At 43.1% G+C, this 27,836-nt stretch overlaps 1 protein-coding gene across 1 annotated transcript; it reads right to left on the reverse strand.

The window, feature by feature from the left end:
* LOC120516648 (myelin and lymphocyte protein-like) lies at nt 1-26,180 on the reverse strand. Its single transcript, XM_039738464.1, has 5 exons — nt 26,065-26,180; nt 20,330-20,443; nt 5,044-5,211; nt 3,362-3,493; nt 1-743 (listed from the first exon to the last, which is right to left on the reverse strand). The coding sequence occupies exons 2-5, from the start codon at nt 20,417-20,419 to the stop codon at nt 675-677; spliced, it is 459 nt and encodes a 152-aa protein (XP_039594398.1). The 5' UTR covers nt 20,420-20,443; nt 26,065-26,180; the 3' UTR covers nt 1-674.
* Between the last annotated feature and the right edge of the window lie 1,656 nt (nt 26,181-27,836).

Raw genomic sequence — 27,836 nt, forward strand, 5'->3', positions numbered from 1 at the left:
TTGTAAAATATCAATATTTATCTATAACAAATTTGGCCGAGAGAAATTCAGTGATGTCAATCTAGATATGTAATCTCGAAAACGTCAGCTTTGAGTAATCAAACAAACTGAACATAAAGACCCCTCCCCTTCTGGGTGGGCGTGTCTCCCTAAGCAGAGGCCACACCCCCAACACCAGCAGACACAGCCGACATGGCACTTTAATGCGGAGGTCCTGCTTCATGTGACGTCCCCCCACATGCACGTCAAGGTCAGCTTTCTCCATTAATGAGCCATTTTTTATAAGCAGAGATTTAAGAGATGTGAACAGAATTGGGAAAAAAGACAAAGCATTTTCATCATGAAATGTCTCAATTGTTTAAATCTACGCAGTGGGACATCACTGTTTCCAGAAATGACTGAAACTTCTGTTCTCGTTGTTTTTATTATTACCGTGTAATTTAATTCCTCTTCCTGCTTTCTGTTTTGGGCAACAAAGAAATGAAGAGTTGCGTCGGGCTGAAGAGCTGACATTGGCCAGGCGTCCATTAGGGTTGTCTTCATGCATTTCTTCCTTTATGAATCTCATTACAAAGCAGAGTCTCATTGCAGATCTAAATACAAAATTAAACAAACTGATGTTTTTTCTTGGGTGCGTTTCAGAGTTGGCTTCTTTCCTGATCCCTGGGTATTCCTCATTTCGCTCTTTTGAAGGAAAGTGCAGCGTGGACAACGTAAATCACCGTGATGATGAAGGAGAGCACCTGGAGACACACAAAAAAATCGAGGCTTCAGGTGATGGGAGTTACTCATAAAAGGGAAGCCACTAAATAAAATATATATATATATATATATATATAGAGAGAGAGAGAGAGAGAGTGGCCTGTAGGGGGAAACGCAGCACCCAAACCCCTGACACTACTTCATGTCAGTCCCGGGTTCAAAAAAAGGCGTTTTATTCACCAGGTTTCCAGTTTCCTTACTTCAGTATGTACAACAGGCATTAAGCATCTCCTCCTTCATCTCCCATCAACTCTCATCACCTCCGTCCTGATTCTGACCCCGGAGGTGTGGAGGGCTCGGTTTAAACTCCAGACCCAGGAGTGATCAATCTATTACCCCCGGGAAGCACTTCCAGGTCTGGCAGGACCCCAAACTGTCCTTAGATAGATAGATAGATAGATAGATACTTTATAAATTCCCATACTCCAGCAGCAGCAGCATACTGATAATAACAATATTAAATTAAAGAGTGATAACAATGCAGGTATAACAGACAATAACTTTGTATAATGTTAACGTTTACCCCCGAGTCACATAGTGTGGGGTCCCCTCAGTCTGTTAGTGGGGCAGGATGGTGACAGCAGTCTGTCGCTGAAGCTGCTCCTCTGTCTGGAGATGATCCTGTTCAGTTGATTCTCCATGATTGACAGGAGTCTGCTCAGCGCCCGTCGCTCTGCCATGGATGTCAAACTGTTCAGCTCCGTGCCTACAATAGAGCTTGCCTTCCTCACCAGTTTGTCCAGGCGTGAGGTGTCCCTCTTCTTTATGCTGCCACCCCAGCACACCACCGCGTATGCCATCAGTATTTCAAAGCTCCGCCTGCTGCCCCCCAGAGAACCCATTAGGGCAGACCCCTGGGACCACAACTCCCATGTTACTAGATTGGAGTCCAAACTGCCACTAATGTAAAGGGGGACGTACTGCCCATAGTAGGCCATCACCAATTGTGCGGTCCTTCCCCGTTTCTCAGTCCATCCTGGGTGTTGCTCTGTGGTTGCTAGAATGCCAACCTCCGCCTGCAGCCTTGTCCTGGCACAGCAGGAGAATATCACAGCTCCCTAGCTGTGCTTCGTACCCACTGGGCCAGGTAAGGGAGCAGGACCCATCCTGCGAGGGGCGCCTGTTGGTCCCTCACAACATATATATACTGTATTAACATATTTATAATATCCAGTATACAGGGGTGGGCAAAAGCAGGTTTACAGACATGCAGGTTATGATTAGGACAATAGCTTTATTAAATTAATAGCTTTAAGAAGAAGAAGACAATACAAATAAATAATACATTAATTACACAATAAATAATAATATAAGAGTAAACTCTGTGTTTCGCGTACTCACAACTGTAAATCTACTTTTGCCCACCTCTGTATATACATTTGTGATGGACAGCTGGGTCCTCTCCCTGCCAGGACATCACCATACTAGTTAGATAAATGGACCCCCATAGTCCAAAACCCTAAACAGTCACGAAGAGGGGTGAAAACGCACTCAATCAATGCTATGAAACATTCAAAATAACATGGAGTCCCAATACCGAGCCCTTTCTGTATTCCTTGTTAAAAGTTCCACCTGCGGTATGCAGTTATGGAGGACAAAAACAACCAGAAGACCCCCTAGCAGTCAGTTTTACTCTTTTTGTGAACTTGGAGAGGCGACTCTTAAGAATGACCCAGTGTGGAGGACGTGGACCCTCCTGTGCTTGCTGCCCCACTGGCACTCATAAGAAGACACTGGCGATGCCACACCTTAGCCGTCCTATGAATCTGTCTTGAGGAAACCCCTTCAGATGGACGATGTCTTTAGTGAAAACTTCCAGCCTTGCCCTCCATTGCTGTGGCGTTTCACTTGCACGTTTGCTGTGTCTCCTCATCTGTGTCATTAGTGCCATGTCGTTGTTGAAGGGCGGTCATTCGTGGCTGTGGTTGAGCGTGAACAGAGTGGACTGCTTCATACACACACACACACACAAGTCTTTCACTTATTTATGTCTAATTATTTGTGCCAAAATGAAATGCAATCCAGCGTGTTAACGACATAGCCCTGCCATCATGCCTGGTCAGGTGGTGCGTTTCATTTTGCCGCCGTTCTTCGTTGCCTAATTACAAACACAACAACCAACTGATCGATGACATTTTCCCTACAGCACACGGTTTTCACGTCAGTTTAAAACGCAATACAAAAGCGTGTTGCATTTGAAGTCATGTCCACGGATCGCGTGTTGTAAGTGAAAGTAAAGCAGACGTATTGCAACATATCGGACTGCTTTTAATGTTGGTGCAAATAATCTTCCATATACAGTAAGAAGTGTGCACAGGTCCTACCCGAAAAATCCCCAAAAGTCGTCAGGTGAAAGCCATCGCAATGCAGACAGTGCCCAAGCAATGCCATCCGTTTTTATTTCCGCAGTCACTTTATACGAGTGCTGATTAGTAAGCGTTGCATAGCAACAAACAGAGATAGGAGGGGCCAGAGAGCATGAATAAAGACGGTCGAGGGGCGGAGCTGAGACAGGACAAGGGGCGGGGCTGAGACAACTGGGATAAACTGACAACAAGTCCGAACACGGCCACCCGATAAAGAAGGAAGTTGAACTTACTGTGGCGGCGACATTGAGCTTATATTCAGGCGTAGCACTAAATCCGTTATCTTGAAGCACCAATGTAGCGTTCGCCTGAAGGACAGCAACACTGAAATATATGCCAGCAGCAATGGCGTGATAAATCACATCCTATGAGGAAAAAAATGGATGAAGTCAATCTTTATTAGTCTGCTTTTAATAAATAAATCACTTGACTTAGGCTATCGAGTTAGTAATGTCAGAGAGCAGCAACTTCACCTCCACTTCCAGTTTATTCATATAAATAAATTGATGGCATTATTAACTTTTTATTGACAGTCTCTGAAGACCAATCATCATGCTTTGCTGGAAGTTACGGTGTCCAGTGAACTACAAGACTTCAGTTCCTCAAGCTGACCCCACAAACTCAAACAGTGACGTCAGTTTACTGCAATGGCCTGCGCAGCCCCCCGATCTGTGGTGTGGTGTGGTCTCCCCGCAAGGTGGGTGCTGCAGTCAGTCCTTCCAAAACACAATCTGTGACTGTTTATTTTGCTTATTAAACCTTAAAATTATGGATTTTCAAACAGTATGTGAAATACCTTGTGATAGTTAGGAGAGCCCGTAACTACTCACTTGGGTGGGCACTGAAATCTTACGCTGGTACTGTGAGATATGCAATAAGTCAGTCATTAAGAGCGTTATTACTTAGGATGATAAGAGTATCTTAAAAAGGCAAATCGCATCATAATGGCAAAAAAAAAAGGACACCCCCTGGTGTTGTACAAGCGTTGAGCAGAGCGCCCACTTTATGGGACCCAAACACACTCTGAAGTGGGACAGAAAGATAGGTGGGGGAAAGGCGCTATATAGATAGAGAGATAGATAGATAGATACATAGATAGATAGATAGATAGATATGAAAGGCACTATATGAGAGATAGATAGATAGATAGATAGATAGATAGATAGATAGATAGATAGATAGATAGATAGATAGCAAGGCACTATATGAGAGATAGATAGATAGATAGATAGATAGATAGATAGATAGATAGATAGATAGATAGATAGATAGAAATGAAAGGCACTATATGATAGATAGATAGATAGATAGATAGATAGATAGATAGATAGATAGATAGATAGATAGACACTCACACACACACACCATAGTCTGAACACACACCAGAATGACTAAAGTGCAAGAAATGTAAAAAGAAAGAGAACATCTGTCTTGGCAGTCCCAGACACTGCAAGGCGCTATACAGCCATATTGCTGTTGGTTTAAAGGACCCCCAGTCGTGTTTCTTCACCCACTTCTGCTAAATAATTTGTTAGCTGAAAGTCCTCAGTGTTGATGTGTCACAGAGAGGATGTGCAGCTTTGTTCATACTGGCACCCAGTTTTGGATGGATGGCCGCCCTGCCCAGAGTTGTGCTCACCACTACCACAAGGGACTTTGGGGTTCAGGAGGTCCAGGACATGACAGGCCTGTGCTAAGAGGTTTGTTTCTGCCTAATGGATTAGAGTAGAAAATCTCTGTGAGGACACCGTCCATATCATGGACCATCACCAAAATGACACCCAGTGCTTCTCAACAGCACATCATTACACTGAGCAAACTGGAAGCTGTGCCTGTATTTATTCATTTTGCCATCTTTTTTTACTTTTTTTAATTTTATTTTCTCATTTTCCATGAGGAACATGACAGCACCTACCAGGACTTTCCAATAGTGTGCCCCCTTCTGAAATCCGATGAGCAGGCCAATCAAAAACAGCAGGGAGAAGAAAAAAAGAAAAATTGAGCCAAACATCACCCAGCCTTGGTTGATCTGAACGAGAACTCTAGTGATGGCCACCAGGATCCAAACAGCACCTCCGATAATCTAAAATAAATAAATCAATAAATAATATAAGCGGTGTGAACAGCCACTGTGGATCAGACACTGGAGTCATGCAGTGAACACAAATCTGCTGTTCTGTCCGATGAAATACTCGCTGTCTACCTTTAAAGTGCCTAACCTGCCGTCTGTCTGTCTATCTAATATAACGCTTGAACGGCAAAACCTTCTAGTAAGTAATTTCAAGAGTCAGCAAACCAGTACCAGCAATTCAACAGCGTAGTCCAGAGTTTTAAGGCAATTTTCTAAGTATCCTTTTATTCAATTTCTATATTTTTACTGCATATTGAGGATATCATTTCGGTGGTTTGTTTTATTTTGACTTAATTTGAAAAGGTTTATTCTTATTAACGTCTCGTTTTCATTGTTTTCGCGATGCTCCGAGCGGTGACCAGTTCAGGTGTGTCAATGATGTCTTGATGTCGTGTTGTAAAGTGGATTTGTTCCCCTTCATTAGGGGCATGCGGGGTGTGACAAATCGGCCTGGTTATGACATTCACGCATGCGTAAATCAGATCGGGCCGCACCGTAAAGTGTGCGACTCAGTACGGTTTCACTCCGCATGCGCGCGCATCGGGTCTGACATTCTTAACAAATCTGTCAACAGTTCAACTAACCCCGAGTGTTCGGTTTTCTAAAATCCTTTTTTGTTCCTTGACTTTGATTTTGTTCCCCTTTCTTCTTTTGGGCAGTGGCAGCGTTAGTCCCATTAACGAAAACTAAAACTAAATATGTCGTTGTGGAAAAAAAAGATCACTTCATTAACTAAAACTAAAATTAAAATCACAAATGGTCTGAAAACTAGAACTAAACGAAAATAAACAGGAAAAGGAAACTATTTCTGTCATTTTAATTTTGATTTGAACCACACTAGTCTTTGTGCATAATGTACATAGCGAGTTATTTTCGTCACCGGCATATTTATTATTTTTTATTACCATTTATATATTATATTATTACAAAACAAATAATAAAATATGCATAATACAAAATATTCAAAGAATAATATAATGCCAGGGGAATATTGTCGTGCATAACATATTTAAACTGTATACAGTATGTACATATTAAATACATTTATATTTGGATACCAACTACTATTTTTAATATTTTGATAGAGTATATAAAACAATTAAGGTCATCAATAAATAAACAATAGTTTGGAAGTCTTTTACTAACTCTCATTTTGTGGATAAACTGTTCGGCAAATAAAACGCAGATATTTTTAAATGTTATTTAAAACCGCGTGGTTGTGAATTTGGGTGGAACGCGCATGGATTAGTGCGCATGTGTAAGTGCCGCTCTCCACCGGCGTCTGAATCTGTGGATTTCATTGGTCGTTTTTTCCATCAGTCAGCGTTCCCTTCTAGAGCTGTGAGCGAATGCCAAAGCCCCATCCTTGTCAGTGACTTATTCTGTTGATTCCATTGGCCAGAATTTGCTGTCATTCATTGACGGTCCGTTGTCCACGAATGGACGGCAGCTTTAACTAAACTTCATTGAAAAGGCGCTTACATTAAAACAGATGACTTCGTAATATACTGTTAAATAATTCAAAAAGTAGAACCATAGCGCGGATCGAATATCAACCTCCCACGCTTCAAATTCATCCGGCAACTAGAGTGGAAGAAAATGTCACCTTAATAAGCAAAAGACGGTAGAAATATCAGCCATTTAGCTTTACTTCACACATGTATGTCTGTAGTACTAAGGTGTACCGTGTTAGTCATTATGAATGTAGTGAAAGTCAAGCAAAATGACGCCTTTTATTGGCCAACTAAAAAGATTACAATATGCAAGCTTTCGAGGCAACTCGGGCTCCTTCTTCAAGGGTTGAATTGATTCCATCTCGCCTGAAGAAGGAGCCTGAGTTCCCTCGAAAGCTTGCATATTGTAATCTTTTTAGTTGGCCAATAAAAGGCGTCATTTTGCTTGACTTTTCACTCCACATATGTATTCATTTTTTCTTGACTACACTTTTGCAGTGTCAGATTAAGCCGATGAGTAGCGACTTTACGCGTACACGTTTGGTTTTAATCGCGTTATCAGCGGCTCGACTCCTTCTGCTCTTCTTGACTTTGCAGCACCGCGGAGGGCCGACGTGAAGTTAACTTGACGTTCGATATTCTTTGACTTTGAGACTTCATAGCCCCGAAACAAAACTAGCAATGAAATTAAAACCAACTATGGAATAGAAATCACATTTTCCCGCAATCTCTTCGCAAAATGTTCCTGATTTTGTAAAAATCAAAAAATATCTCTCAAAGCGCCATAAAAGTCCGAAATTAGTTCAAAATACACATAAAGTCAGCACCAATATAAAGATCACTACTTGTGAATGTTGCAACGGCCTTTACATTTTTATGAATATTACCGATTATATTTATTTCCTTTTTTAAGTAACGCCTATTTTACCCCAATGTAAAGCCCATCCATCCATCCAGTATCCAACCCGCTATATCCAAATTACAGGGTCACGGGGGTCTGCTGGAGCCAATCCCAGCCAACACAGGGCGCAAGGCAGGAAACAAACCCGGGCAGGGCGCCAGCCCACCGCAGGGCACACACACACACCAAGCACACACTAAGGACAATTTAGGATCGCCAATGCACCTAACATGCATGTCTTTGGACTGTGGGAGGAAACACACCAGACACGGGGAGAACATGCAAACTACCACTGCGCCACTGTGCTGCCCCCAATGTAAAGTCAACTGCGTAAAAAACTAAAACAGACATCAATCCAAAACTGATTTATTTTAAGGTCAGTCTGTATTTTATAACCGTCATTTTGCCTTTTTATTCAGTTGAAGACGCTTAAAATGATATGTAAAAGACTGCAGCCTGGCGCTACGGTCTCGCTCCTCAAACGGTAGGTATGCATTTCAAAATAAAAGACCCCCAGTGATAACCTGACAGTATTACATGTCATTTTAAGGGTCTGTGTTATGCCAACCTTAAATTTTAAATCAAGGACGTGGTGTGACTAAGATTACCAAATACCCGTGTAACCCAAAGGAGGATATCGAAGGTCATAAAGGAGGACAAAGGAGAACGCACCCCGTTCTATTCACAAAACACACGGTGAACCGTAGAGTGTTACAATGAAAAAAATAAAAACAACTCATTTGACAGGTCACAAAACAAGTCATCAAAATTAAAAGTTATAACCATGTAGTTTCCTATTTTTTCAGTCGAGTCGACCTTTCACAGCAGTTCATTGTTCCCGGCAACACAGATGTGGAACTCCAGATAAGAAACGTATTTAAAATGGACAGACTCGACAGGCAGTCTGTTTCTTTCTTTAGTCCACTGGGCATTGATCACGGAAAAGCTCTATCGTTGTGCCCAGGAGTAGATGACAGCGTGCGGTTTCAGCCAATAACACACTCAAGTCAGTGACTGGTGAAAGGCGGACGTATTCATCTTTTTAGGCACAACACCGAAAAGGAGGACCTGCCGGAGATCTGGTGACCCATTTTGAGATTGTCACCAACGCACACCCCGATGTACCAGTTGTGACATGTGTGCTTCTTTGTGCTCTTTTTTCAGTTAGAAGGTAGAATGCCAGTGCTTCATCCGCATGGTCGCCTCACCCAGTGTGTTATTGTGGGCTACCACAGCACAAAGCTTTGTGATTTCTGCATTTCCCCGACATGAACAATGGCCAGTCGCCACATTGTGAGCTCCGCTTACAACATCGTGCTTGTTCTTGCACTCGATTACAATTATTTGGCCACTGTCCCCTGCAGCTACTGCTGCACCACGTGACAACGTTCAGGATATCATATCATGGTGGTGCAGTGCCGTATGACGCACCCAGGGACATTCTTAGCAGTTTGGGGGCCCTATGCGGTTCTGATATGTGCAGGCCCCAGATGGGGGGGGGGGTCCGGGTGAACGGTTAGCCCCCTATCCAACACCCATGAGCTCAGGAGGTTGGTCTAATAAAACATCTGGACAAGAACATTAAAATTTAGGATGAGGAGGGTATTGTGACACACAACATGAGGTACTGGCACAGACGGCTGCAGTGCCAGGGGCATGACAGGGGCCCCAGGCCCACAGCCCCAAAAAAAAAATTATAAGTCGGGGCCAGGCTGGGGGGCCCACGCGAATGTGTAGTTCACGTATGCCTAAGAACGTCCCTGACGCACCCATTTCACTCTCCATGTCCACCTCTGATGACCAATTCACATCATCATCACTATCGCGTTATCTGAGCAAAGCTTCGGCTTCAGTTTGTTCTGAAACTGCCTTTATGGCTTCTTGTCTGCCATTGTGTTTTAGTGGAGGTGATGCCCCACTCATGAAGATTAAAGAGTTACCTTAGAGAGGCAAAACGCATTGGATTACTGTACTGTATTTGTTATGAAGAAAGGCAGAAGGCAGACTTGCAATACGCTGTAGTCGCTGTGGTGTGTCGGTTAGAACACAGGAACTAATCCTACCATTTCAGGAACATCACTTTAATTTTTGAGATGCCAAACTTTCACATCAAGTAGAACAACTGTACAGGTAGGTGAGTAGGTGTATGTGTGGTTATTTGGTCAACGACCCACAAACTTCAACTTTCTCCAGTAGTTCCGGCTTTCACGAGGTACATCTAACAAACGCACATGCTCACTGCACACGCCACGGTTTTCACGTGATCATGCTTCAGTGCCATAAAAGCACAGGAGCCTTTTTTACTGTATTCCTGATTTGTTTTGTAGCACAATTGTATTTTATCCACTAGATGGCAGCAGAGTACTGTCCCAAGCGTAAAGATTCTGGCCTAAAAATGAATAGCGGCTCATTACGTGTCACCCCAGGTGTGACTCATGGTTGACCGTAAGTGCACTGAATTACTCTCTGGGTTAAAGCCGAGGAGGTTAAACTGATGTGTTATGAGGCAATCAAAAAAAAAAAAAACAACAGAATGCCAAGGGTCCAGATCTTTGGTCCTAGAGTGGTCAATCTTGTCCATGTGGTTCTAGAGAGCAACTATAATAATAATAATAATAATAATGATTCTTTATATTTGTGTAGCGCTTCTCTCACTACTCCAAGTGTTTCAGTGAATGGGGAGCCACCTCAGCCACCACTAATGTGCAGCGCCCACCCAGGTGACGTGATGGCAACCATTTTTGTTCCAGTATGCTCACCACACATTAACTGTTAGATGGTGAGAGAGCCGATTAGAGACAGGGGATGATTAAGGGGGCCAGAATGACCAGGCTGTGGGACATCGAGTTACACCCAACTCTTTTCAAAGGATGCCCAGGGATCTTTTTATGGCCACAGAGAGTCGGGACCTCAGGTTGACATCTCATCTGAATGACTCCCCCAATTTTCACAGCACATTGTCCCTCCTTTCACTGCACTGGGGGGCATTGGGACCCACACACAGACCACAGGGTAAGCACCCCCTGCTGGCCTCCAGTAGCTACCCAAGCTTTACCTAGATGGTCTCCCATCCAAGTGCTGGCCGGCCCTGAACATGACACGGGTCAGTCAAAGGGATTGTTGGATTGTGAAAGGAATAGAAAGACAGATGGACCGGCATTACAGTATATACGGCTGAAAAAAAAAATGAAAGACCCCCTTTGTAATAAGAGTACAGCATCAAGTCAGTGACACTTGTGGGCTGTTGATCTGCTCAGTTCAGTAGCAGAGGGGCTTGTTCATCAGTTTCAGCTGCTTTGGTACACTGGGGGCAACAATGAGACGACCCCCCAAAACAGGCATAAATGGGTTAACAGGTTTAGGGAGGCCACTGACATTTTTCCCTCCTCATCTGTTTTGTCACTCGTTTTGCATTTGGCTACGGCCAGTGTCACTACTGGTGTCACATGAGGCGATACCTGGACCCTACAGAGCTGGCACAGGTAGTCCAACATCTCCAGGATGGCAGACACATCAATACGTGGCATTGCCAGAAGGTTTGCTGTATCTCCCAGCACAGTCTCAAGGGAATGGAGGAGATTCCAGGAGACAGACAGGCAGTTCCTCCAGGAGAGCTGGACAGGACCCCTTGTAGAAGGTCCTTAACCCATCAGCAGGACCCACCAGTATCTGCTCCTTTGGGCGAGGAGGAACAGGATGAGCACTGGCAGAGCCTACAAAATGACCTCCAGCAGGCAGGCTGGCCACTGGTGTGAATGTCTCTGAGCAAACAATCAGAAACAGACTTCATGAGGGTGGCCTGGGGGCTCGACGAACTCTAATGAGCACCGGGGAGCTCCATTGGCATTTGCCATAGAATACCAAAATTGGCAGGTCTGTCCTTTTCACAGATTAGAGCAGGGTCACCCTGAGCACATGTGACAGATGTGAAAGGGTCTGGAGAAGCCATGGACAACATTATGCTGCTTGTGACATCATTCAGTTTAGTGCAGGGTCAGTGATGGTCAGTCTGGGGAGGGAGGCATATCCATGGAGGGACACACAGACCTCTACAGGCCAGACAACGGTGGGCACCTTCACTGCCATTAGATATCAGGATGAAATCCTTGGACCCATTGTCAGACCCTATGTTGGTTCCTCCTGGTGCACAACAATGCCAGGAACAGGATCATCTCCAGACAGAGGAGCAGCTTCAGCAATAGACTGCTGTCACCGTCCTGCTCCACTGACAGACTGAGGAGACCCCACACAATGTGACTCGGGGGGTAAACATTAACATTATCCAAAGTTATTGTCTGTTATACCTGCATTGTTATCACTCTTTAATTTAATATTGTTCTTTATCAGTATGCTGCTGCTGGAGTATGTGAATTTATAAAGTATCTATCTATCTATCTATCTATCTATCTATCTATCTATCTATCTATCTATCTATCTATCTATAGCATCTTTCATATCTATCTATCTATCTATCTATCTATCTATCTATCTATCTATCTATCTATCTATCTATCTATCTATCTATCTATCTATAGTGCCTTTCCTTTCTATCTATCTATCTATCTATCTATCTATCTATCTATCTATCTATCTATCTATCTATCTATCTATCTATCTATCTATCATATAGTGCCTTTTTCTATCTATCTATCTATCTATCTATCTATCTATCTATCTATCTATCTATCTATGGCTTTATATAGGGTCTTTAACTTGTGAACAATAGACTATCTCAATTTAGAGGCAATAATAAGAACATTTTTTGTTTATATAGCGCCTCATCATAAACTCGCAGTCATTTTATTCAACCCAAGCATAACAATGTTAAAATAACACAGAATACTGTGAAACAAGTTCAAATATTTAGCGTCACACTTTGTATTATTGTACAGGATGAACTGATGAGTCAGGGCGGTCAGATTTGAATAAGGTGATGATGACGTGGAACAAGCGGATGTGTACTACGGTCATGGAGATGCTGTGGTTGATTGCTACACAGTGTGGGAGCAGCAGCCCTGAAAGATCAGTCTAATCCAGTGTTGATCCATCTTTTTGGTGTTGTGTTTTCGTGGTCCATTATTGGTCAGGTCAGGTTGGGGAGCAGGCACTGGTACAGCATGTCGCCGCACCCACCATATGACGAAACAGCTCAGGATCCCGATTGGCAACCTCCCAGGCAGACATGTGGTCCAGTCCCACCCACCAGAAATGACCCTCTATCTGCCGCAGTCAGGTGTTATGTAGGCGACCCCTTGGCCTGTTCCAGCCACTCGGGTCCACAATAATGAGAATCCTACAAGGTGGATCATCCTCGGGTAATCGTGCCACATGGTTGTAGTGCCGTAACTGACGCTCCCTCACAATGCAGGTCATGTGCCTCATTTGGAACTCCGTGAGCAACACAAAGTCAAATCAGTGGAACCCAAGGATTCTCCAAAGAGACACACATGAGTCTTCATCTCAGGTCACTTGATAGCGTCCATGTCTCACAATGTGTCTTGCTATATGGTCCATTATTGGGACCCCTGCAGATCATCAGTGTTACATCTCAGCCAGGGATCCTCACCCAGCTGGCATTCAAAGTATTGTTTTATGTCTTATGTTCAAATTTTAGTCATTGGTGAAAAGTTTTAAAAGCAGGAGGCTGATCAAGCACACACGTCAAAGCGGCAACCCATCGCAATCCACCTTGTGACACCCTGAAACCCACTACCAATGTAAACCATTGCAACTTATGACCCTTATGGCGGCCTGTGGCCCAGAAGTGGGCCGTGACTGACGCAGGGATAGACGGGAGTGTAGCAGGAATAGAAGGGAGACCAGAGCCTGAGGATCTCAGTAAGCGCAAGGGGTTGTAGGGATAGAGAAGTTCAGAAGAGTGAGTAGGAACAAAGCCATTGAGAGCTTTAAATGGCAGGACCAGTAATTTACATTCTATAGGATGGTAGTGCCGCTGAAATTGGGCAGCTGTGACACGGGCAGACCTATTAGTGTGGGCAGGTAGCCTGGCCACCGAGTCTTGTGTGTATGGCAGCTTATTAAGAGATTCGCTAACAGTACAGAAGATCCACTGACAGTTTCTAAAAGTCCGCACAGATGTGGAAAATGAGCTGGTCAGGGTCAGCATTGCTGCTGTGGACTGAATTGGCAACCCCATGTGACTGTTTATAGCGCCTTCCCTTACCATTCAAGCACACGTTACATTTGTTAGAATTTGAGCTTGGATATTCAAAACGATTTGGTCAGGATCAACACTGCTGTGGTCTGAATCTGCATATGCGGGGTGTTATATAGTGCCTTTCACTTGTGAACAACACGCTCACTCTCTCTAAATGAGAGATTTTCCATTTTTGATTTGAAATACGTCTGCAGACCCCTTTGAAAACACGTTGTCACTTTTGTCATTGTGGGTCATTGAATGTAGATAAGGAGCAAAACAAATGCCAAATTGACCCATTTCAAATGCAATCCACAACACAATAAAGTGGGCAGAAAGTGGGGGGCTTGTGACAGTGCGGGTTAGGGGTGTGCGGTAAAAACGTTACACTTGTGCTCTTTTATGAGTATGTTGCGGTAGCGTAGCTGAGTGGCCCAAGGGGGCTGATGGGAAATATGTCTGGTCATGCATTCCAGTGGTGTCACTACAAGTGTGATAACCAAGGCTGGATTAAGACCCCCGCGGGCGCCTGGGTGACGTGATGACTACAACTCCTTAGTAAAGAGCCGATGACACTTTAAACAAAGCAGCGGGTGGATACCCGGCAGTTCACACTATCAGTGGTGGGCAGACACTCGATTGTTTTATCAAGTGGGGTGGGCGTAGAGGTGGTGAGGGGTCCACCTTGGTGATTTCAGCCTGAAACACCTGTAAATGGCACATGGGTTGGATGGGCATCCTGACCAGAAAAGGGGATGGCTCCATACCCAGATGGGCGGCTCCAAGTAGGCAGATGGGCATCCCAACCAGGAAAAAGGAAAGAGCCAGACCGAGGAGGGATGGATGGACAACCCACGGGAAGAAGATAATAATTAATAATAATTCTTTGCATTTATATAGAAATTTTCTCACTACTCAAAACGCTCAGCAATTGCAGGATAAGTGCCTTGCTCAAGGGCCCAATAGAGCAGAGTCCCTTTTGGCATTTACGGGATTCGAACCGGCAACCTTCCGATTGCCAGTGCAGATCCCTAGCCTCAGAGCTGGGGACTCTTTATTCCCCCAGGATGCTAGCCTTATATATCAGCGCCCATTTGGGAAGCAGCAGGGAATGCTGGGAGATGTAGTCCGGCAACACAGCCCTGCTGGAGACCATGGGTGCCGCAAGGGGGTACTGTTGGGAGATGTGCTTCCCAATCTCTGCGACTTCCATATAACACAGAAATACTTCCAATGGGCACTGGCCCTGGCACCAGAAGTACTCTGCAGCTGCATGATAATTTTATGTTGCCAAACAATTCCGGTAAATTACCTCTTTCAGTAAGCCGATGTAGGTCAAACATTGCAAGTGACTTTAGTGAAGTGTGTAATGTAATACTTGGACACAAAATTGCGTTTATATAAAGCAAAAGTGTTCTCAAGAATGGACGTATTACCATCTGAACATCAAACAGAAAATTGGGATCATCTCTAAAAAATGCAAAGAGACAAAAAATGCTTAGAATGTGTCGCTTTACCATAATATGATGTGGAATGATCACATTTTTAACATTTTTGGAGAAACGCTTCAGGTTAAGTACCACTTCTGGTTAGCAGAAACAGCTCAAAAGCTGATAGAGATCTACGTTTTGTACTTAATACTTTTATGCAAAATTTGGATGACCTTCGTGAAGGCGGACTCAAGTTATCGTGTTCACACACACAGACATAATTCCAGAAATGGTATTTTCGGACTCAGGGAGGTCTGAAAAGTTAAGATTCGTCAAAATCTCGAGGTTGCATTTTTGGACGATTACAATACTGTCCTTATACTTCATATATGAGAAAGTCAGAAGAAAGACCGGCGGTAAAATCAATGGAGAGAGAAAAGGAGAAGAGTCGGGATTGCCGGCGCTGCTGAGAGAGGGCAGGCATTTAGTGACAATGACCCGTTTAGGGTAGCGTCATTTGTGCTCCGCGACCAACCTCTCCAGAAGATGTCATGGATTCTGAGGTCTGGCAGGGACCCCCGCAGACACGGAGTTCCATGTGCCCACCATCTCGTCTGTGCAGGTACAGCCTACGAGTGTCAGCCTTTGGAATGGCAGAACCCCAAGCTTTCATGTTTTACTGTCGCAGTTCACAGCCTCTTCTCTTGTCCGGTTGATGATGCCATCTCTGTACATCGGCGCTGGGACTGCTAGGCTGTTGATCGCAGTCCTCTAATTATACCGTAGGCGCTGAGCTCAGATTTCAGGATCAGGTAAACTCGACGTAGATATTCCTTTGTTACAGTTTTTTTCATCCTGGTATGCTGGATATTGTGTTGGATTGGTATAACAATTCCGACTTTAGTATCAATACCATCTTTCTGACCCCACTACTGGCACCAAAACAGATAACTAAGCAAATAACAGATAACCCTGAAACTTCTCGTCTTACTCCAGCCTCTTTGGTGCTTCACACTACACTACACTGATGATAGAGCTGAAGAAAAGAATATGCATGGGGGGCATAAAGTACAATAGTGCGAGGGTGGGGTGGAAGATTGAGCGGAAAGTGGATGTTGACTTCCAATACAGAAAATCCCAAAATGCTGGTTCCGTACCGTATTTTTTAGTTTGTGTTTTTCGGTCCTTTTGCAGTCCTGTTATAACACGCAGCCCTACCCGGGTACCCTCACTCTTGTCAACGCTTAGGTACTTGTATACCTGGTCGGAGTCAGGGTCCTTCAAGATGTCTCTTTGTCCATCTGGATGATCTCTCTTTATATTATTACTAGCAAAATACCCGCGCTTCGCAGCGGTGAAATACTGTCTGAATATTTTTATTAATAAAAAAGTAAACATTTTTAGACTGAACGAAAATATGTAAAAAATTAATTGTTAAGGATCTCTCTGTATACCACGTTGTCAGTTCGGCCCTCTGGTTGTAATATGACTAAGCTGTGTGCTGAGCTCACTCTTGAGCATGCAACATACAGTTGGCCATGTGAAAAGCAATCCCGCCTCAAATCAATGCCAACCTTTTGTAGTGTTTGTCCCTGAGACTTATTAATTGTCATTGCGAAGCAGAGCCTTACTGGAAATTGAACGCGTTTGAATTGAAATGGGAGATTAGATGGTATAACGGGGATGCGAGGAATAAAAACTGTGTCACCTGAGGCACTGCCAGTAAATATAGCTGCTTCAATTAGGTTGTTTTGTAGAGATGTGACCTGAAGTCTTGTGCCGTTACAAAGTTTCGGTGGTTGTAAGTTTCTGCTTCCTTTGCGAAGGTCGTAAACGAAAGAAGACACCGCAGTGAACACAGAAGAGAACCCGTGGATTAAATAAAACCTACACAATAACTATAAAAATCGTAATAAATGGACAATGAAACAGCGGAGAACCCGTGGATTAAATAAAAAGGCTGCTTCGTTGGGAAGCAAGGAAAAAGGACTTTCTTATATATCGTTCGTTTATAAAACAGTGCAGAAGCTCTGAGAAAGCTACTTCCTTCGCAAAGTAAGGAAACGACTGAAGAGACGGCGGGGAGGCGCTAAGTGTTCGGCAAGGCAGCTGAAGCGCTGCATTATGGGATCTGTAGTTTATTGTGTTACCAGTGCTTCATATCCCCGGGCCATTAATAACAATAATACAGTATATAAAATGATCTCGGGCGGATATAATTACACGCCGGGCCGGATGTGGCCTCTGGGCCTTGAGTTTGACACATATGGAGTAAATAGAACTTGAAAAGATATATTTTTTCGTACATCGAGCCCGCGTGCTATTGTGGTTTTGCTTGCATGCCTCAATAAGTCATCCTCCCCTCGCTCTTACTTTTTACCGTTCATCTAATGAATACACTGAGTATGGCTTTACCAAAACAATCATTGATGGCGAATAAAGTATCCATTATTCGAGTATGTAGATCGGGATATATATATATATATATATATATATATATATATATATATATATATATATATATATATATATATATATATATATATACCCGTGTATCGCAGCGGAGAAGTAGTGTGTTAAAAAGCTAGAAAAAGAAAAGGGAACATTTTAAAAATAACGTAACATGACTGTCAATATACAGTATTTGTTTTGTGAGTGTTACTGAGTGTTGCTGTCATCAAGGATTTGATTATCATTATTTCTTTCAATCAGGTTCGTATTTGTAGGATGTGTTGTGTTCAAGTTACATTCCGTGTTTGTCAATCGTTGTAAAGATGACAGGTTTCATTCATCGATTCGTTTCTTACTGCATCAATAAACAGCTCGTCTTCTTCTTTATCTGAGACCTGACACACTGCATGCACGTTTTTTTACACTGTCTTCCTTTAGCGGGACATTGACTTTTTCCACCGTGTGCTTTGTTTCCGCAGTAGCTGGATTTATGAATATGCTTATCAGACGCTTCATATTTTTTGCTGCCTTTTCAATTGTGTAATTCGGTTTTGTTCAGCGCTCTTCGGAACTGTTGCCTTTTGTCTGTGCACTGCGTCAGTTCACGTGAGCCGCTCGGTGTACATGCATCGAAGGTTCCCAGCTGTGCTTGTGCCATCTCGTGCTATGTCCATGGCTGTATTTAATGTTACCGAAGTCCCGGCACTTAAAACTTTCTCTCGCAGTTTTGCTGAGTTTGTGCCAAACACCACCCTGACCATCTTCCCTACAGATTTTATTTTTTATTTTTTCTCCAGCCGTCTGGAGTTTTTTTTTGTTTTTTCTGTCCCCCCTGGCCATTGAACCTTACTCTTATTCGATGTAAATGTTGATTTATTTTGTTTTATAATTGTGTCTTTCATTTTTCTAATCTTTAATATGTAAAGCACTTTGAGCTACTGTTTGTATGAAAATGTGCTATAGAAATAAATGTTGTTGTTGTTGTATCTCATCTTCCTCTCCATAAGCACAGTCCTTCACCCGTGAATATTTACCCGTGGCAGTTTGCTATTGGATTGCCGCTGACGGACGGCCTTATATGGGCAGGCACTAAATTACAAACGCCAGCGGCAGCCTGTCTATGAACTTAATTTAAAGTGTAGGTTTACATCGTGCTTTGTTTCCGAAGTAGCAGAACTCATGAATATGGTTGTATATGTCACTCGCTCGCTTCTTATTGTTTCGCTGCCTTCTCAATTATATAATGCATGTTTTCTTCAGCGCTTTTTGGGCCTCTTCCTGGTTTTCTACGGACTGCGTGATTACGTGGAAGGCGTGATGATGTCACACGAAACTCCGCCCCCACGGGTTTCAAGCTCATCTCCATTACAGTAAATGGAGAAAAACAGCTTCCAGTTATGACTATTACGCGTAGAATTTCGAAATGAAACCTGCCCAACTTTTGTAAGGAAGCTGTAAGGAATGAGCCTGCCAAATTTCAGCCTTCCACCTTCACGGGAAGTTGGAGAATTAGTGACGAGTCAGTCAGTCAGTCAGTGAGTCAGTGAGGGCTTTGCCGTTTATTAGTATAGATTATTATTATCTCTCTATTATTAAAAAAAAAAAAATCTTGGAAGGAGACGAGACGTGATTTTCTCAGAGAGACACCTTCACGTCCCGCGAGACGAGTCTTTGTGCCAAGAGATTTAACCAACGCACAGGGCCGGAAATAAAAGACAAAGAGTAGATGACAAAGTAGAACATCGTAAAGAGGTCCAAAAACGTTGGGGCGATACAAATACAGATCAGGTTAGAGATAATGGAAGTACGAAAATTCAAAAGTCTCAAAAAAAGGATAGGAAAGATCGCATTAGCGCAAAGAAATGGAAATTATTACTCGGTGAAATAACGGAACAGAGAAAAGAGATCAAATATATTGTTGGGATTTAAACTTTAAGTTGGACTTTCGTGTTGCCATCAAGGAAAAAAAGTAGTGTTGCCTCCCAATGAAGAGGCGTTTCCGCGAGAATTAAAAGATTTGTTGCTTGGTGAAAGTGAAATCCCGCGAGACAAGACTTGCAAAAAGATTTGCAGTCCTGCCCACATAACCACACACACGGCTCAATCATTTCTCATTTGTGTGAATGCTGTTGTCAGACTCAGTTCGTGTAGAGAGAAAGAAACGAGATTCACTCACGGGCAGTTCTACGTGGCGTTGTCATCATGTCATTCCAAACACGGAATCAAAATTCAATGCGATATTGACGAGAAGGTAAAATCGAAAAGAGATCGAATGTGTGGACGACGGTGATATGACAGAATTATGGAGATATTGTGTGGCTTTAAACTTTAAGTCGGAGACTTGTACATCGGCTAATTCGTGTTGCTGTCAGGGAGAAGTAGAGTTTCTTCCCAATGAAGAGGCGTATCCACGAGGATTTAAAGATTTGTTGTTTGGTGAAAGTGAAATCCACACATGTGAGCGACAGAGACGGGAAGTTGCTGGCACGAAGAGCAGGTGGGGGAGGTTGGCAAGCGAAGTGAGCAGGGGGCGAAGTTATCATTATTATCAGGCATAGTGACTTCCACAGCGGCCCATGCTGTTGGGGCCTCAACAAGCAGTTCTAAGTCTTCTCCACTAGGGGGCCACACTGTGCATCTCTGTAAAGTTACCATCACTTGCATTGGTAATACTTACAATTTCTGGAATCATCAGGACATCTGGGATGGACTTGCATACCTGACCCCCTGAAGGCAAAGTACTGCCAGAATTTTGAGTGTCCGCCATTGCGTCGTCTTGAAAATGATGGGCCTGGAAAAAAAAAAAATAACAAAAATGGAACAAGTCGAATACACTTGGAAGTAAATATTAAGAAACACCAGAGGCAAGGCCACTGTTTAGACAAGCCGGCAAATTACATAAAACATCACGGAAGGGAGCGGAAGTGTCAATAAAAGTAACGGCACATGGTGTGTACACCGTGGCACGCAGAGTACCCAACTTACTGACACGGTCGCTCGACGTGCAAACGGGGGTACATTTGAGAACGCTGCCTTCTGGTTTCCACCCACGCTAACATTCTCAGGTTCACATTTTTTGTCATGTGTGCCAAGCACAATGAAAGTCTTAATCAGAGCAACACCTACAAGAACTGGAATGTAATGGATAATATACGGTTATTTTTAATGTGCTGTATACCGTATACTATTTGCTAGTACTATATATGTGTGTGTGTGTGTGTATTGTGACGGATGGCCAGGACTGTTACCCTCATGAAACGCCGGATGGGTGGAAAGACCGAGGGAGAGAACCTCTTTGGGACAGTATCCTCCCCCAGACGCTACAGGGTATCCCCCTGGGTTGCCACTACACCACAGGGCATGCTGGGAGTTGCAGCTTGGAGCAGCCCTGTTGGGTGCCACTACAACTGAACCCTTTGGGGTACCACTTCTACCACACCTGGGAGTGCAGCCGGAAGAAGGTCAAGAAACACCTGGGGCACTTCCAGGGTGCCCTATAAAAGGAGCCGCCTCACCATCACCGGCAGGTGGACGAGAAGGTTTGCAAGGAGGAGTGGAGGTGACGGAGGAAGAGGAAGAAAAGGAGTGCAACATATTAGTTGGAGCTTGTGTGCTGTGCTGTGAAGTGGGCAGCAAGAGAATAAAAAACGCTTCCCCACCTGAATTGTGACCGCGTCCTCAAGTTATCGTGCTTACACATACAGGGTGGTCCAGATCTAATTATGCAGATCCAGATCGTCTGATGACTTTGATTTATGTGGAGACGATTCCAGTTCGGCACAAAGACGATTCTTCATGTCATCAGTTCGCAAACTTCTCAATGGTCTGGGATTTTTTGGGTGATTTTCTATGTAATAAACTTAATAAGTTATAGAGTGATGAAAATTGCATAATTAGATCTGGACCACCCTATACAAACAGACATACTGTAATTCCAAAAATTGTATTTTTGGACTCGGGGAGGTCTAAAACATCAAGATTCATCAAAATCTCGAAATTTTTGAACGATTCCAATACTTTCCCTATACTTTGTATACAAGAAAATAAAAATAAATGTATGATTTAATTTCTCAGTATCCTGCATATTTAGAAAATGCCTTCATTTTAAGATGGTGGTAATAATAATAATAATAATAAGCAAAGGATTTAAGAACTGGAGAGAGAGAATGAATGAAAGGCGCTATTTAATACATAGATAGATGAAAGGCACTATATGATAGAGTAAGTGAAAGGCGCTATATAATAGATAAATAGAGTGAGTGAAAGGCACTATATAATAGATAGATAGATGAAAGGCACTATATGATAGAGTGAGTGAAAGGCACTATATAATAGATAGATAGATGAAAGGTGCTATATGATAGATAGATAGATAGATAGATAGATAGATAGATAGATAGATAGATAGATAGATAGATAGATAGATAGATAGATACTTTATTAATCCCCAAGGGGAAATTCACAAATTGATGTGTTTGTATTTTCTAGTTCTTGTAATAATTCTTGCAGCAGCATTTTGGATGAACTGGAGGCTCAATAAAGAACAGTTTGAACATCCAGTGAACTCCGCATTGCAGTAGTCAATCCTACTAGAAATAAATACATGATTTAATTTCTCATAATCCTGTTTATTTAGAAAGCACCTTAATTTCCTAACATTTTTAAGATGGAAGAAACCTGATTTGGACAACTTTGTAATGTGCGCTTTAAATGACCTGCTAGAGTCAAAGAGAACTCCGAGATGATTCAGTAAAATGAATGGAGACTCCAACTGAGTTAAACGAAGACAGAATGCTGTTGTGATCAGCGTCACTCCCTCCAGTAATTAAGTTCTGTCTTATTGCTGTGTTTAAAGACAAGTCGTTCTCATCCATCCACTCCTTTAATTCACTAACACAACTAATTAAAGGCAACATCTGAGAAACTTCATTTGATCTAAAGAAAGGTAGAACTGGGTGTCATCAGCGTATGACTGAATATTATCAGGATGTTTCCTAATGAGAGATCCCAGTGGGAGCCTGTAAAGTAAAGGCAGTAAAGGGGTCCGATTACTGAGCCCAGCGGGACACCATATCTCACATTAGAACACTCGAGACGAGATCAGGCCACTCAGCCCCACAAAGCTCGCCAGTCCCATCCACTTACTTCTCCCAAAATCACATTGAGTCGAGTTTTGAGGGTCCCTAAAGTCCTCCTGCCCACCACACTACTTGGTCTCTTATTCCATGTGTCTATCGTTCTTTGTGTAAAGAAAAACTTCCTAATGTTTGTGTGACGTTTCCCCTTCACAAGATGTACCCCTAACCTCTGTGTATAATGGTGGTGTGATGATGAAGACTTTTCAGAGGTCCTGCTCCTGCTTTGCGTCACGTTTCTAATCCTAGCTGGGGTGACATGATCCCCCCTGTGTGCTTGTGCCAAATCCTCTCCACTCCACACTAACAAGTCGAAGCGGGTCTGCCGGGTGGCCTGGTGGTCCCGTTGACACCTTTACTGCACTTGCCTTTGGAGTTGAGGTCCCTTCTGTTTTTTGGGGGCTCTGTATGTTCTCCCCATGTTCAGAAATTCAGAAGGCGCCATTTCTGTCTTTTTTTTTAAAGCTTTCCCAGTGTGAACTTCTTCCTTACAATTTTTCAAAATGGACTCCACTGTCTCCTCTCCCCTCCAGTGGTGGCCTGAAGAAGACACGTCGGGCACATTTTCTCCCAGGTGGCATAACTGAAATCTGGGCAAAAAAGAAAAATGAACCCCCCCCCTCCCAATGTGAAATGAAATGAAATCCAATTTTTAAAAAATGAGTGCCGTCAATGAGATACGTCAAGTGTATAAGATGAGTATATGTATTAGGTGAGTGGTCCTAACTTCAGAGCTGTGGGAATGACAAACCGCCGTGCCCCCTTAGCCTTGTCATTCCATTGTAGAGGGACACGCTGCTGTATTTCTTAATAATGAAGCCTTGTAAAGCGCCACACAAGCAGCCACTGTGGGACCCCCCAGACCCCAGTCCATCAGCTCCATTGGTGTCACCCAACCTCACCAGCAATCTTTTATTTTATTTAATTTTTTTAATATGGTGTCTTCCGGCCAAAGCAGACGGGCAGGCCAAGACCAGACACGCACAGACTGCACCCACTCACACACCTACACGTGTTAGGCAACAAGTTTTAAATGTAAAAGGGAAGTCGATAAGAAGTATTTGCTGCTCTCACTTCACTAGTTATGGTGCCAAAGAATTAAGCAACACGCCTTTCTAACCAACCAGACCATCCACCTCAGCAGCAGGTGCAAGTCAGGAGCCATCTTGGCAATCGTCAGTGGACACTCGGGTACTCGCGTCTACCGGATGAACTTACAGCCATTCAGTCAAAGACAGATAGACAGATGGGAACATCACTATATAACAGAGAGAGAGACTAGAAATATCACGGTCACTTACAGAAATGAATTTATGGGGGCTACTGATAAGGGGGATGAGACAAAGGAGAGGAGTCAGGGGGAGAACTTGGAGAATTGTCTGCAACTCAACAGCAGCAGAACCAAAGAACTGCTAAGAACCTCCACGTCTGGTCACTACAGCAAGTGGATTTAGAGGTGGTGCACTGCTACCAGTACTAGGGGGTCCACATCAATGACAGGCTGGACTGGTCTCAGAAGGAACACAGAGGAACTAGAGAAGGGAGGGCACAGCAGACCCTTTTGTTTTAGGAAATGTGGGAAGTGACAACCCTACAGCTCTGTGATGGCCACTGTGGTAACATCACAGGACCACCAAACCGACAAGCTAATTAGAAGAGCAGGAAAGGTTATGGGACACACTCTGGACCCCCTGGAGGGAGTCGTGAAGGAGGAAATGAAAACACAGCTCAGTGCCATTATGAACAACGCTGCACATCCTCTCAGGTACACGCTGAGGACTTTCAGCCAATGAATCGTTGAGTAGTCGGGTGTCAAGAAACGCGAGTGGGGGGTCCTTCATGCCAACAGCAATACACCTGTATAGCGCCTCACTGTGACTGTGACAGACAAGTCAGAGCTTTTCTTTCTTTTTAATTTTCTTGCTTTAAAGTCATTCTGACGTGTGTTCAGAGCAACATGTGTGTGTACTGTATATTTATATATTTACTCACTTACTTACATATCTACGTATATAGGTGTTTGTGTATTTAAAGAGCTACTGTAAAAAGACAATGTCACCCTGGAGACAAATAAAATCCTATCTATCTATCTATCTATCTATCTATCTATCTATCTATCTATCTATCTATCTATCTATCTATCTATCTATTCATATAGTGCCTTTCATCTATCTATCTATCTATCTATCTATCTATCTATAATATAGTGCCTTTCATATCTATCTATCTATCTATCTATAATATAGTGCCTTTCATCTATCTATCTATCATATATATAGTGTCTTTCATATCTGTCTATCTATTACATAGCACCTTTCACCAACAGTATCTATTATATAGTGTCTTTCATATCTATTATCCATCCATCCATCCATTATCCAACCTGCTATATCCTAACTACAGGGTCACGGGGGTCTGCTGGAGCCAATCCCGGCCAGCACAGGGCGCAAGGCAGGAAACAAACCCCGGGCAGGGCACACACATCCACCCACACATCAAGCACACACAAGGGACAATTTAGGACCGCCAGTGCACCTAACCTGCATGTCTTTGGACTGTGGGAGGAAACCCACGCAGACACAGGGAGAACATGCAAACTCCATGCAGGGAGGACCCAGGAAGCAAACCCAGGTCTCCTAACTGCGAGGCAGCAGCACTACCCACTGTGCCACCGTGCTGCCCTCATATTTATTAGTGTCTTTCATATCTATCTGTTATATATCCCCTTTCACCTTCAGTATCTATTATATAGTGTCTTTCATATCTATGTATGTTATATAGTGCCTTTCATCTTTCTATCTATCTATCTGTCGGGAGGAAAGACACCTAAGTAATAGATAGAGAAGGTGATAAATTATATGATAGGAAAAGCATTATATAATAGAGAAGTTGATATATGTTAGAGATAGATATATAGAAAAAACTACTATGTAATAGTTAGGGAAGGTGATAAAGTATTTGACAGATAGAAAAGACACAACTTAATAGGGAATGTGTTATTTGATAGAGATAGATAGAAAGACATTCTAATAGATTGAGAAGGTGTTATATGCTAGGTAGACAACAAAGACATATAATAGAAAAGGCGTTATAAACAGTAGGGTAGATAGAGAAGACAATATTATAAACAGATAAGGAAGACACCATATAATACAGAAGAGTTTATACGATAGAGAGAGGTATATATATATATTGACCCAAAAGATGCCATATAGCCGAGAAGATGCGGCGGTACGTGACAGATGTGCAAGTCGCTCGCATTTGTGGCTTTACTCACTTGTGCTTTCGCTCCCTTTGCTTCTTCGATCAAAATGTACAAATTTCAGATGGCACGGAGGCACTCAGATGTCCGCTGTTTAAGGTTTGTGTCTTGAATTATGTTTTTGTTTCCTTCTTTCGTTTTTTATATCTAACTTCATTACTTTTTTTTATTCATCAGTGGGTGGGTCTGCTCTGCCGCTCTATCTACGCCTTTTTTTTTTAATTTGTACTTCCAGGTGTTCTTCTGGTTTTTCCAGTGGGTTGGACACACCGTGCAGGTTGTGTTTCTTCATTTTTTTTTGTGTCTCTGCCCTGCTCTCAGTGTCTTTTTTTATTTAATTGTGCCTCAGACATCCCCTCGCATCACTGACGTGAACTTTTTCTTCGTCCATGAAGTGATTTGGAAGTAACTTTGGAGTCCAACACCTGTTTACTGAGCAGGTGTAATTCGACATGAAGCGGCCGACCAGGGATGCGCCGGCTGAAGTTGGATGTTTCACAGGACACCTGTCCACTCCCAGGGACCTGAGGAGGATCAGACTGCTGTGGCCTTCCGTGATCACTGAATTGAGGAGCTCTAAGTCATTTAGAAAAGTGTCGCAAAGTGTCTCCGCTCCTCTCTTGAGACTTTCACACTTGTGACCTCGTTCAGGTTCAGGACGCTGTCACTAAATAAACGACCTGGGATGTGATGATTCTTCGACGATGGTCAATTTTGTAAAACACACTGACGTCGGCTACGACTGACTGGTGAGAAAGGAAAAATCGTTATTAAGCTATAATATTATATGTATTAATGTACAAATATTCAATAAGCTATTGTTTAAACTGCCTCTGCTACATACATGTAAGCTAAAAAGTAACTTGCAACATTTTTAAGAAAACTGCTGAACTTTTAGTCTGTTCTAAAAAGAAGACTGTTAATCTGTTAGGAAACGTCTGCATGTTCTGTCTAATAAGCAGCAAACAGGTACTTTCACTTCTCCTTTATTATTTTGAACCAAATGATGTAACCCTTGGGCATATTGTGTAATCTTGTCTCATGCTAAGCTTGACTCTGAAGTCTGTTATAAAAGGGAACTCACCCCACGCAAGATGGGGGGCTTTTTGCTAGTAACTGTCACTGACATAGCTGACAGGCTGCAAGGGTCTCTCTGCTCACTAAAAATGAATAAAGAAACTGTTATATTTTTCTTCCGATCAGTGTCGGTCTGCTGTTTCCCTTGAACCTTCGACCACAGTTTTCTGGCGCCCAACGTGGGGCGAAGATGGACAGGTGACTCCTCGAGCGGGATCATCCAGAAGTCCAGTAAGAGGACCAATTCCGGCCGGGTCGGGAAGGACCAGCTCTGAAAAAAGTTAGGACTGACTTGACTCGGGCGAATCCTGTGTGAGAAGTCTCTGGCCTCCTCCGATTGTATACGAAGGTCGAGTGAAACTGGGGGTTTCCCTAGCAGAATAAGAAAATCTTTGATGAGTAGACCGAGGGAATCCGATAGTGTAAAGGACGTAACTCAGGGATTTGACTGGTTTATGGGAAATAAATGAATTAAGAATACTGTATCACCTAACGGATAGTAAACTGGAAAGCAGGGAATAATCCTTGGGTCCGTCAGGGAAAGTGTAAGGTGCTGAGAACGTTAGTAAGTTACTCCCCCCTGAGTGGCACACTCCTAGAAATAGAGGAAAGGGAGTAAAACGAGTAGAATATATATTGAGTATCTGGGCAAAATACTGTGTGGGGGGCGAGTTTCTGTCTCTACCGTCTGGTCATACTCCTGCTCCTAC

This window comes from Polypterus senegalus, chromosome 16 (assembly GCF_016835505.1).
Source record: "Polypterus senegalus isolate Bchr_013 chromosome 16, ASM1683550v1, whole genome shotgun sequence".
Lineage (NCBI taxonomy): Eukaryota > Metazoa > Chordata > Cladistia > Polypteriformes > Polypteridae > Polypterus > Polypterus senegalus.

What these genes read in the sequence shown, in the direction of transcription:
- LOC120516648 (XM_039738464.1), bottom strand. Translation starts at nt 20,419, where the DNA reads ATGGCGGACACTCAAAATTCTGGCAGTACTTTGCCTTCAGGGGGTCAG. An exon ending in TCCTGATGATTCCAGAAATT is followed by an intron (nt 5,212 to 20,329) that starts GTAAGTATTACC and finishes TATTTATTTTAG; the next exon opens with ATTATCGGAGGTGCTGTTTG. An exon ending in AGCTCAATGTCGCCGCCACA is followed by an intron (nt 744 to 3,361) that starts GTAAGTTCAACT and finishes GTGTGTCTCCAG; the next exon opens with GTGCTCTCCTTCATCATCAC.